Genomic DNA, 13,277 nt, shown 5'->3' with positions numbered 1-13,277 from the left:
GTGAGCCCAGGACACACTGGGCAAAGCTTGATCTCTGGGGATATGTGTTCTTATGGAGGTCATTTGGGGGACTGTCACTGCTGAGGACAGAGCTCACCCTCATGATATGTATGAGGCATGTGTTCCCCCACTTGATTGATCTTCCCAGTCCCCAATTATAGACTTTTCTTTCTGTACTGTTTATGACCAGGTTAAATTTTACTACTATTTATTTATTTATTTATTTATTTATTATATTCCAATTATATTATTTTTTATATGCTCAAGATCTCACACAAGACGTGTGCTCTGACCCCTCAATTTTTCAGTTTTGGAACTGCCATATTCAACACTATTTCAGTAATGATGGAACTGACGAACCTGATTGTCCATTGGAAAGTAGTGTTGTATTTATTCCAACATTAGCTTTGGGGTTAGGATGATAAGCAGAGTTTTGGGAATGAGTATGTGAGTTATATGTAAAAGTGACTTATTTTTAAATCATCAGGTGTTTTTTACATACTTTAAGTATGTTGAAATGTTGTAATGGGTGTTCACTTAATCAAGCACACTGAAACAATCCATGACAGGAGACCATGAAGAGGTTTATTCACACCAGTGAGTTCAGTCCAGACACAAGGGTGTCTTAAGAACGGCAGCAGAGAGCAGTGGTCTCACAAGCCATTTTATAATCATTTCTGCTAGATCATCCTTCTGATTCATGAGGATCATCTCAGATGATCATCCTTCTAATCCTCTCAGAACTGTTACCATTGTGGGGGCACATGTGTACATTATGGCGTCAAGTACAACTACAAGTAGGAGGGACTAAAGTACAGTGAGGACATCAGGAGTACACCATGGTTACATTGAGGGAAGTTGAGTATATAGTAAGGACATTAGGGGGTATAAATGGTATCAATATGGCTACAAGGAGTTTTTATAATTTGCAATTTTTAGGTTGAATGGAATAGGAAGTCATCCCAAGTGCAGATAGGGTGGACTTCTTTTAAAACTTTCCACCCCCACACAAAATCATTTGTTATAAACCAGTTATAAAATTTAAAATATCATAAATTTCAATAATAACAGTTGACTTTATAATTCTTTCATCTTTCTTTATTAGTCCTTCGCTAGTGTCTTTTCCTCCTGAAAAGTGCTTTTCCTTTTTGGTCTGGGGGTGGGTAGGTTTTTTTATTGAAATCAGTTCACCACACCGCTGTGTTGGGAGTAGAAGTTCTATGTCTCACAGTTAACTGCCAAAGCATCGTGACCACCCTCTATTGATTCTGGGTACTCCACTCTCTTTTCGTACTCTTCCTCTACTTGGTGGACCTCTTCTCTGCATTCTGAGTGCCTCAGTTTGCTTTTGTCTTTTCCTTTGCTGCTTCTTTATAATCCACATTCTTGTAAAATCTGTCTTCCCTTTAGAGACATTCCTCTTTAGTTTCATCCAATTAGTTACAAATGACAAAAATTACACCTTTTTTTTTTCTGCTTAAGCTGAAAAGCTACATTTTCTTCTAGACTTTGGTGCTATCTACTGTGAAAGTTTTTCTGAGAAAAAGATATCTGGACTCTCAGTTGGCTTATGGGAGCTACATATAATAAAACAGACAGTTCCTAATAGTAACCCCAACCAGAACAGTTCTCAATTGTAAAGCGAGAGTGAATGGTTATTATTTTATTTAGACTTAAGCACTAGTGAAGGGTGTGTCTCTGAATTGATTGGACATTTCAGAAAGGTCAGTGTTGTTATTTGATATTTGCTGTCTACTTTATCTTCCCTCTCCTACAATTTTCCTCTTGTTTAAGCAGTCGCGCTTCCCGGTGACTGTGACGTTAGAGAGCCCTTCCTCTTCAGAAGTTGAGGAGACTGACAGTTTGTCTGACGGTGTGCAAGAGGAATCTTTGATCACCGGTGTGAAACAAGAAGCATTGCAGGTAAAAGCTGCCACTTTACCTAGAATTGATGATGTTTCAGATTCCAGGTTTACTGGCAGACACATGATGTCCAGACTCTATCCCTTGAAAGGTTCTGGAACCTAGACCAAAGTAAAAGACAAAAGTTTAAACTCCAGGAAATGAAAGCCAAAATGTGTGATGTGATAGATTCTCTTTCGTTGAAATCTTCAGAATGCAAGATTCAGGGAGATTAAGATCAAGTATCTTAATCTCAAGAAGGGAAGTTCTTAATGGTGATAGTCAGCTGAATCGGTGCTTTTAGGTAGATTAAGAAGTCAATGGGTCCTACTGAATTTTTATTATACAAAGGAAAATAGAACGTTGGTTTTAAGTAAAATGTAATACTCTGGGATTTTTCTCACTCTGAGAAGTCCATGTTCTCTCTTAAACATACATTTCTTCTCATATTTCTCTAGATTTTCATAAAACTTCAGCCCTTCTAAAGTGTATAGTAAATTAAAGGAAACGTGTTTGGGGCTGGAGCAGTAGTACTGTGGGTAGGATATTTGTCTTACATGCCAAATATGAGTTTAAACCCCAGTACCCCATATAGTTCCTGAACCCACCAGCAGTAATCCCTAAACTGAGAGCCAGGAGTAAACCCTTAGCATTACTGCATAATGCCTAAAAACAAAAACAAAAAAAGATGTTTCATATTAAAATTATTTAGAATAATTTTATTTAGCATGAAAGAATACAGAACTATTTTCTTCTAGCACTGTGGAAATAAGTATTAATTTTAAGAAAGAGGGCTGGAGCAGTAGTGCAGTGGTAGGGCTCTTGCCTTGCATGCAGCTGACCCAGGTGAACTGCAATTTGATCCCTGGCATCCCATATGGTTCCCAAGCTAGGAGCAATTTCTGAGCACATAGCCAGGAGTAAGCCCTGAACATTACCAGGTGTGGCCCAGAAAACCAAACAAACAAATATCAAGAAAGAGCCAGATTGTCTTCTTTTCTTAAATTAATGATATAAGTTTAGGTAGGAGAAATAACTAGAAAAGTATAGCATGTCACAGAGGTAGTTTATAAATCAGGTAAAATTACATAGTCCTTTCATTTAAATATGAATACAATTTGTAGTACTTAAGTGGCTCATTACCAAGTTACAGTATAAAGACAAGATCATAGGATCAGAGATACAGTACATATACTAGGTAAGGAACTTGCCAACATATGCTCCACATATGGTCCTCCATATGTGATATCTGAGCACAGAGCCAGAAACGAGCCCTCAGCACAGTCAGGTATTGAAATAATTTGATTTCTAAAAGTTTGAATAAGTAAATATGACATGCATTTTTTATTATGTACATGTTTCTTTATTACAGTAAGCCACACTAAAATATTTTGGATCATTTTATTCATGAAAAAATTATAGTATTTGTTATTTAATATTGTATAATAATGGTATATATTTATAATAAACTAGCATCAAATAGTATATTAGTTGCCCATTGTGAATGTGGTAACTTAAAACAGTGTTGGGTCCAGAGAGATCATATTGGGGTTAAAAAACTTGATTGGCATTTTGCCAACCCTGGTTCTACTCTGAGAACCATGTTATAGTTCCCGAGCTGTGCCACAGTCTGTTGCTTTTTTTTGTTTTTTTGTTTTTTTTGGTTTTTTGGTTTTTGGGCCACACCCGTTTGACGCTCAGGGGTTACTCCTGGCTATGCGCTCAGAAATCGCCCCTGGCTTGGGGGGACCATATGGACGCCCGGGGATCGAACCGCGGTCTGTCCTATGCTAGCGCTTGCAAGGCAGACACCTTACCTCTAGCGCCACCTTCCCGGCCCAGTCTGTTGCTTTTTAGTTGAGCCCAGAATCAGGACTAAATCCTGAATATGGCCAGGTGTAGGTCCTGCTACCCACCTCACCATCCCCCAATAAAAGACAAATAAGCAAACAGTTTATTAGCTCACAGTTGTTTTTGTTGAAGGTCAGAATGTCACGTGAAGGCATTTTATACCCATAGTCTTGTAAAACGGAATCAAAATGGCAGTCAAGCTAATGATATTTGCAGATGGCTAAAGAACCTGCTTCCGAGCTCATGTAGCTCATTAATGTAGTTCTTCTTCCAAAGGTGCGAGACAGAGGGTTAGTCAGGAAACAGACCTAGCTTTAGAAGCCTCCATTCTTTATTTTAATTTTTAGGTCATGTCTGTGTGGGATAGTTTTCCTATCTTACCATTGCTAACTTCAGAGGTTTTAATTACAAACCTGCAAAATCTCTTAGCAATAGTATCCTATATGTTTTTATAATTGGGAAGTTTGGATACTTTAGCAAGTTCGAATCTTAGAGACTAATCTTAGAAATTTGTTTATCATAAAGTTTTACTTTCAAGGATCTTAGAATCTTCAAGTTCTTGAAAATCACAAGTGAGTTTGCCAATATCCATTCAATATTGGGGCTTTGGTGTGTTAGCTCTCTGAACAGGAGTGGCATGCATTTATTTTCCTGTACTTGAAACATGGCTTCTAACAAAGTGATCTTGTTTCCATCAGCTTTTTTAGCCTTGGAATTAAAGAAGAACTCAGTAGTTGTACTTTCCTTCTGCATTCCATGATCAAGTGGTTAAACTTTACCTAAGAAACTCCTATAACAGTACTGGGCATAGAAAATTCCTTTAAAGAATTTGCTTTTTAAAAAATATACTTGAATCTGCAATTTCATGATTCAGGAGTGTTAAATGTATTAATGGGGCTTTCTCTTACAAAAGGACCTGCAAAGAAATACAGAATTTTCCTTTCTTTTCCTTAATTATCTTTCAGAAAGAGAGAAATTGAATTAAATCTATAACCTCTTTTCATGTATTTTGTTGACTGGATTTATTTGCATCATAAGGTACTGCAGTGTGGGCTATAGTCATAAGATCTAGATTAATTTCTGACTGGTCTCAAATAAGACACTTTAAATCAGCTGTAATGTTTCTGTTTCTTCATACTAGGGAAAACTGGAGGAATGCCTAAAGCAGTTAAAAGAGGAGAGAATAATAAGGCTCAAGGCTGATAAAAGAGTCAGTGAGGTAAGTAAGGGTTTTATAAAACTTTATGGGGCCGGGCGGTGGCGCTGGAGGTAAGGTGCCTGCCTTGCCTGCGCTAGCCTAGGATGGACCGCAGTTCGATCCCCCGGCGTCCCATATGGTCCCCCAAGAAGCCAGGAGCAACTTCTGAGCGCATAGCCAGGAGTAACCCCTGAGCGTCACAGGGTGTGGCCCAAAAACAAAAAAAAAACAAAAAAAAACTTTATGTTGTTTTGATTTTTTAAGTCACAATTTATATTTTAAGTACAATAATACAACTTACAATACAATATATAATACAACAATAATACAATAATGGAAACCTTGGTTTGAGAGACCACAATACTCCTCTCTATTGACTAAACTGTATGGGTTTCATACTGCATTTAGTTCATCCTAGAAAGCATATATCTTAGAATGAGAAATGTGATTGTATTTATGTTCTTTATGTGACCTTAACTTCGTTGTCATTTAAGATGTTTTTATTCAAGAAAGCACTTATACTGCTGATTTTTTGTTAGACTATTTATTGACAATGAGTTAGAAAGTGATTCGTCTAAACAAGTATAAGAAACTAGAAAACTGCTAGAAATGCAATATACAATTATATATGCATATATTGTATGTAAATTAGAGTAATTAACTTTGAGAGCAAGACAGATGCAAGAAAGTTCTGTTTAATTTTAGTTTATTACTATAAAGTGAATTTCAGGAGGAATTGTTTAAGTTCTTTATAAAAATTGAATGGAGGATCTCCATTAACTATTGAGCTTTTATTTAGAACAAACAATGACTCCTAGGAATATCTTGAGAAGTCAAGGAGAATATAATTTAGGGCTTTCATATTTACACATTTTGTTCACTAAAATTAATCCTTAGCATTTAATCCTTAGCATTCAATATTCTATTGGCTTATTGACATCAGAGTATATTGCATTTTCTAGTTTAATGGTAACCATAAATTTTCTAATGGCTAGAGTGAGATATATCAGTTACTTTTATAGGAATTAAAATTTGAAATGTGGTATTTTGAAAAATTGTGAATAAAATAATTAGATATATTTAAATCATCTAGGACAGTGGTCGGCAACCTATTTTATTCAACTGAGCCAAATCTTGCCAAAACCACGATTAAAATTTATTTTGAAAGACAGGGTGTGCACTGACAAAGGTTAGAAGCAGAGTCCTGACTCCTGGAGCAGCTGCCCGGCACACAGAGGAGCCAAAATAAAAGTGTAAAGAGCCACATGAGGCTCGAGAGCCGCAGGTTGCCAACCACTGATCTAGGAAATTTTAATCTGTCTCTAGGTTTATTGCAGATTAATTTAAAAATTTTTTATTTTGTGCTTTAAGAACATTTGATTAAAGTTGATGTCACATAGTTTCAATTTTCTTTTATAGCTTGAACATGAAAATGCCCAGTTAAGAAATATAAATTTCTCTCTGTCTGAAGCCCTTCATGCACAGTCATTGACAAACATGGTTCTGGATGATGAAAAGGTTTTGGGTAGCATTGAAAGTTCTTTCCAGAAATTTCATGCTTTCTTGGATCTCCTTAAAGATGCTGGGTTTGTATAGTTTTTGTTTGTTTGTTCGTTTGGTTTTGGGCCATTCCCAAAGCAACCAAAAACAACACCCGTGAGTGTCGCTAATGGGTTACTCCTTGCTCTTCATTCAGAAATTGCTCCTGGTATACTCTGAGGGACCATATTGAATGCCAGGGGTTGAACGCAGCTCAGCCAAGTGCGAAGTGCAAGGCAAACACCCTACCCACTGAGTTATTGCTTTGGTCCCTGAATTAGTACATTTCTCTCCAAGGTATTCTTTCCTTTGTGACTTGATGAGTTTGCTAAGAGGAGCAATTTTTATTGCTTTGATAATCATATTTAGTATATAAATACAGGTAAAGCTCATTTATTTTATTGATTTGCCTATTTTCCTGTTTGGAGCCATACCAGAGAGTGCTTAGGGCTTACTCCTGCTCTCAGTGATCATTTTTGGGTTGGCCACATGCAAGGCAAGTACTTTTCCCCTATACTCTTATCTCTGTCCCAAGTGATTGATTTTTGAATGATAGAAATTAAATTTTTCAGAGTGCTGCAATGACAAACTTTTCATAGAAATTCCATTAGAACGAATAATAATTAAAAACATTCAGGTGGTCTCCAGAATCAAAGAAGAAACTGGAGGCCAGATGTCTGCCACCCTCCTCCCCATGCACCTCCCCCCTGGAGTACGGAGGGAGGGGGGAAGCCTGAGGACCACTAAGAGTCCACCTGAACCCACTTCTGGCCATCTGAGCTGGCACCCAGGGAAGGCCTGGAGTAAGGGGAAAAAGACAAGGATGGCTGGGGGCCTGCCAAGCCTCCCAGCATTCCCCAGGCGAGGGAGAAGGGCTTCGGTATGGGGCCTCCCCAAACCCCATACCTGGCAAAAGCTGGTCTCCAGAATCAAAGAGAAAACCGGAGGCCAAATGTCTGCCTGCCCTCCTCCCCATGCACCTCCCCCCTGGAGGACGGAGGGAGGGGGGAAGCCTATTGTGACCTTGATACTGCCCTACAAATCTCATTTCTAATATTTTACTGCCTCAGTCCCAACCCTTATTTCCCCCATCTTCCCATGTAGGTGCAGCTCATGACATGAAACTCACCACATAGTGATAAGTGTAGTTAGAGAAATAACTACACTGAAAACTATCATAACAATGTGAATGAATGAGGGAAAAAGAAAGCCTGTCTCGAGTACAGGTGTGGGTGGGATGGGAAGTAGATAGATCTGGGAAATGGGTGGTGGGAATCCTGCACTGGTGAAGGGGGGTGTTCTTTACATGACTGTAATCATACAACTACAATTATATTTGTAATCACGGTGTTTAAATAAAGATAATTTATTAAAAAAAAATTCAGGTGGACCAGAGAAATAGCACAGTGGTAGGGCGTTTGCCTTGGCACACAGCCCATGCAGGACAAACAGTGGTTCGAATCCCAGCATCTCATATGGTCCCGTAACCCCTGAGCACCGCCAGTTGTGACCCATAAACCAAAAAACAAACAACCAACCAAAAAACCCAAACATTCAGGAATGCATAGGAATCTGCAGGGTAGATTAAAAAAAGTACTCTCCAATAGGAGGGATTTCTGTTTGAATCAGAGATTGATAACCAAGGGTGGTATTTTGTGTATACATAGAAATTTTCTAAGTCCCCTCCCCCTTATTCTACTTTTGTATTGTTAAATAAGTTTGAATTGAAAGTTATTTTTTTTCTCTCAGATATGGAAGTTGTTACTGACCTGCAAGGGAGATTAAAATTACTCTCCTTTGGTAGGGGTTTTACTACAAAAAGTTATTAATAGAGATTGATAACTAATGGAGCAATATTTTACAGTTGAAATGTTGGGAAAAAGTCAGTAAAGAACTGGGGGTTGGAAATGCAAGGCAGTGAGTAGATATGTGGTCAAAGTGAAAACTGCTAAGGGAGATAGTATGTAGAAAGGAGTATAATAGGTAAGCAAATAAGAGCAAGTGATATTCAGTGTACTGTAAGGAGTAGAGTACTTAAAGGAAAAATGGTCTGATGTGCTCCTAGAACATGACCTCTAAAGTCCAGAGTCTGGGCTGGAGAGTTAGGACAGTTGGGAAGGTGCTCACCTTGTTTATATCCAATCCAGTTTTGACTCCTGAGCACCACATAAGATGTCTCCACCAAAAATGATCCCTGAGCACAGACCCGGATGTAAGACCTGAGCACCATCAGTTATAGTCCAAAAACAAACAAGTAAGCAGTGGGGAGGAGGACTGAGCCAGAAATAGCTCCTTCATTGCCAGGTATTGCCCCCAAAGGAAAAATACAAATGGGGCTAAGAATTTAGCAGAGTGAAGGGGTTGAGGTAGGATATTGTTTTGTTTTGTTTTGGTTTTGGTTTTTGGGTCACAACTGGCGGGGCTCAGGGGTTACTCCTGGCTCTGTGCTCAGAAATCACTACTGGCAGGCATAGGGGACCATATGGGATGCTGGGATTCAGACCACCATCTGTCCTGAATTGGCTGTGTGCAAGGCAAATGTCCTACTGCTATGCTATCTCTCCAGCCTGGATATTGGTTTTTAATACTTTAAAAGGCAGCTCAGTGGTATTATACAAACTTCACATGTTTAAAGCCTAGTTTCATTCGTGGTACCCTTCACCCCACAAAATTTTAGGAAGAATTTAGAAGTATTTCATGACTGTAATAATAGCAGATCTAAGCTCTGTTAAAAAAAATTTAAGATTCTGGGCCCGGAGAGATAGCATAGCGGCGTTTGCCTTGCAAGCAGCCGATCCAGGACCAAAGGTGGTTGGTTCGAATCCCGGTGTCCCATATGGTCCCCTGTGCCTGCCAGGAGCTATTTCTGAGCAGACAGCCAGGAGTAACCCCTGAGCACCGCCGGTTGTGGCCCAAAAACCACACACACACAAAAAAAAGATTAAGATTCTAATAATCTTGGCTTTTCTTTTCCTCTTTTTCTTCAGGCTTGGGCAGCTTGCATCTATGGCTGGGATAGACCAGTCAGATTTTCACATACTGGGTCATCCCCAGATGAATTCCACTCTTAGTAGTCCACCAAAAGAAGAGAAAACCATTGAAGAAGAAAAATCAGAATCAAAGCAGAATACTTTAGGAAAAATGCAGAATATCCAGGTAAGTGAACAGAACATGTCAAGTTTGAGTCATTAGCAAAAAAAGGACTAAGGTAGAGAAAATATTAGCAAGCTGTCCATTATTAAATTCATAAATTAGAAATTGGAAAACTCCTGGGCTACTTTTAAATCTAAGATTATATTTTCTCATGTTACGATTTTGTAATTGTGTATATAAAACTTTGGAAGTTTTTTTTGACAGCTTATTCAAAGCAAGGCTGTCCTTAGAAAAAATACAAAAACCAAAAGAGTAGTGAAATTATTCTAAGTGATAAATGGTGTAAATGTATTTTATTCATATCTCATCTAGGTTTCTATTTGTATGCAGTCAGCTTACAATGAAGGAACACGAATGAAGGTACAAGTTCCAATACAGCTAACTTTTAAAACAGTGGTCCAGACAAAATTAATAGGCAGTAGATCCTAGAAAATGGTGCAGTTGTGGGAGTGGGACTGAGGGCAAAGCCTGTCTGCTCTTCCTCCAGGAAGCAGATAGCTCACACCTCTTCTCAGACACCTTAGAAGAACTGTGAGCTTGAGAACAGTCACAATTTGTTGCATATGCCTGGAATAGAGAGAGGAATTAATGTTCTTAGAAAAAGAGGAAAAAGAGAGCTGGTTTTAATTATTCAAACACTGAACTCTGAAAATGTAGTGGATGTAGTCTTGAATATTGTAAAGTGGAAATCACTTAGCAAGATAAATATAACTAGGAAACAAGAAAAAGCTGTGAAATCTGGGCAGTTTGTGAATTATCATTTAGTAAAGTCTTAGACTCGGGACTCGAGTAATAGTACAGCGGATAGGGCATTTGCCATGCACACAGTCAACCCACTTTCAATCCCTAACACCCCATATAATTCCCTGAGCACTGTCAGGGGTGATTCCTGATTACAGAGCCAGAGGTGAGGCTTGAGCCCTGCCTAGTGTGACTCAAACACTTAAAAAAAATATCACAGAGTAACTATTTACTAATGGTGGACTTTTATTTCACTGAATTTTTGTTTTCTTTTGTTTTTCCCTCCAGTTTCAGAAAATCACAGGAGATGCTAGAATTCCGTTGCCTCTTGATTCCTTCCCTGTTCCAGTTTCTACTCAGGTGGCCTTAGAGAACTGCAAAGACAGCATGGAATTCTCCACCATTAAGCCACAAGAGAAATCTTTCCAGGAATTTATCGCTCAAACATATTCTTCAGATGTGATTTCTGGAAGTCAAAAAAAAGAAGAGGAGTTGTCTAGACATAGCAGTTCATCTTCAGAAAAAATGGCCAAAACAGGTGAACATACCAAAAAATCCCACTTTACTAGGAGAGAACAAGAAAAGGACCCACATTCCTACTCCAGCTCATCTGTTAATAGGAAAAGCAAAGGAATTGGACAAAATAGTCCTTTGGTTAATGAACCAGTTAAAAGTGATTCTTTGAAAAAACACACTTCTGTTAAGAAAGAAAGTCGAATAGTGACTGTTTCAACCAAAACAACTACAAATAAACTCAATGTAATGGAACAATCTTAAAGTGACACTGTTGGATCTGATTTTGAATTTCAAGAAAGCATCCATACTCTGTCACACCTGTCATAGATCTAAACTGTTGAGAATTATGTTTTTGCCTTTGAAATATTAATAAATTTTTTATCTTTTCATTATTGTTTTAAAATGCAGCATTGAGAGAAAGATCTTTTACTATAACAAAACCTTTGTGTTTTTTCATTTGACACTTCACACTATTAACACTATGAGTGTCTTATTTGTATGATACTGGTGTGGATACTGTAACTCCAGGCAGTAAACAAAACAAAGCCTCAGGAAACTAACCTGTGAAGGGAGCTAGTTAACAACAACAAAGCAGTGAAATGAAGGATGAGGAAACAATTGGACTCGGTTGCCCTATAATTAATATTAAATATGAATTACTTGATCAGATATTATCCAAATGATGTATCTTTGTGTATATTAACTAGAGCAGCAAACTTTCACCAAGGTTACTAGCCATGTTTCTAGATGATAGTAACCATATGAGATGAGAAATTATTATACCTATTTTACGAGATAAATCCAAGGAGGTATATCATATGCTCCCCCAAATTCTACAGCAACAGATAAGTGGTTGAGCTGAAATGCAGACCTGCACCCAGGTTCTTCCTTGCATTTATCATTCTACTGACTCATTAGGAAAGGATTGTCCTGATATTCAATGAGGTTATGACTTGAAATGTAAAATTACATGAGAGCTAATGTCCCTTATCTTCTGAAAGCCCCTGCCTGGCTCAGTAGTCCTCAGAAGACCTTCTACAATCCCGTGCAGTGAATAGTGAGGAAAGATACTAATAACATGATAGACTCTGCACTCTGCTACAGTAGATGAGAGGGAGAGACACACAAATAGATGTTTCTGTGAGGAGGGGATTTCAAGGATCTTGTTTGGGGTGGTAAAGAGGGGGAATAGTTGCTGGGCAAAGAAAGTTTATGTAAAGAAGTAACAAGTACCATAAGTCCTTACAGACTAGTGATGAATGGGTGAAGACAGTGATGAAGGAAAAGATGCTCAGACATAGGTTGAAGGGCAGGAGTATTGAGTGGTGAGTGAGACTGCAGAGACAGTGGTTCAGAATTGGAGAACTGTCAGTAGATGGGCAAGTGATGTTCCACCTGGGAGCAAGGAGAATGGCGGCAGGTTTAAGAATCCATATTTCATGGTACTGATTTCTTTTATTCTTCAGAAAAATAGCTAAATGGGGAGGGAGTGACATGTTCAGAATTGCGTTTCAGATCATTAGCTTCGACTGAGAAGAACAATCTAAAGAAGCATAAAGCATTGTGTTTTATTAAGTCGGAATTCAGTCCTGTTACTTCTGTACCTAGTGGAAGACCTCCACAGACTCAGATCAGGGAGATTAAAAGTTAAGTGGGTTTCTTTATACCCAGGGTTGCTTTAGATTATTCTTAATTCCCTAAGGCAGGCAGAATAATATACAGCCTTTATCACTTATATTTGATTAGAGTTTTTTAATTTTTAGTTTGGGGTTTTTGGTTATAGCCAGCAGTGTTCAGGGATCACTCCTGGAACATGGGACAGCATGCTGTGTGCAGGATGGAACAAGAGCTGGCAGTGTGTAAAGCAAGTGTGTTTACAAACCCTGTACTAATTCTTCAAAAATTTATTTTTAAGTAGGAACTGCTGAACTTGTCTGAAAAGTATATTGCAAAAAATTAGAAATTAACAGTATTCTTAAGAGTTGGATGGATTGTTCTTAAAACCCATAGATGAGTGAGACTATTCTGCGTCTCTCTCTCTCCCTCTGACTTATTTTACTGAGCATGCTAGATTCCATGTACATCCATGTATAGGAAAATTTCATGACTTCATCTCTCCTGACGGCTGCATAATATTCCATTGTGTATATGTACCACAGTTTCTTTAGCCATTCGTCTGTTGAAGGGCATCTTGGTTGTTTCCAGAGCCTGGCTATTGTGAATAGTGCTGCAATAAATATAGTTGTGAGGAAGGGGTTGTTTTAGGACTAGACCCAGTCTTTCTTCCTTCCTTCCTTCCTTCCTTCCTTCTTTCTTTCTCTCTTTCTATCTCTCTCTATTTCTTTCATTCTTTCATTCTTTCTTTATTTCATTCTTT

At 38.3% G+C, this 13,277-nt stretch overlaps 1 protein-coding gene across 1 annotated transcript in view; it reads left to right on the top strand.

Annotated features, from left to right (window-relative positions):
* CEP78 (centrosomal protein 78) overlaps window positions 1-11,294 on the top strand; it is a 32,418-nt gene extending 21,124 nt beyond the window's left edge. The window contains exons 11-15 of the mRNA XM_049769768.1: window positions 1,795-1,923; window positions 4,895-4,972; window positions 6,371-6,537; window positions 9,478-9,646; window positions 10,673-11,294. Of these exons, the coding sequence (XP_049625725.1) occupies window positions 1,795-1,923; window positions 4,895-4,972; window positions 6,371-6,537; window positions 9,478-9,646; window positions 10,673-11,161 (1,032 nt within the window). The 3' untranslated portion in view covers window positions 11,162-11,294. The remainder of the gene's footprint in view (window positions 1-1,794; window positions 1,924-4,894; window positions 4,973-6,370; window positions 6,538-9,477; window positions 9,647-10,672) is intronic.
* The last annotated feature ends 1,983 nt before the right edge of the window (window positions 11,295-13,277 follow it).

This window comes from Suncus etruscus, chromosome 3 (genome assembly GCF_024139225.1).
Source record: "Suncus etruscus isolate mSunEtr1 chromosome 3, mSunEtr1.pri.cur, whole genome shotgun sequence".
Lineage (NCBI taxonomy): Eukaryota > Metazoa > Chordata > Mammalia > Eulipotyphla > Soricidae > Suncus > Suncus etruscus.
The sequence above is the reverse complement of the archived record's forward strand: the minus strand, read 5'-3'. Positions and strand labels throughout refer to the sequence as shown.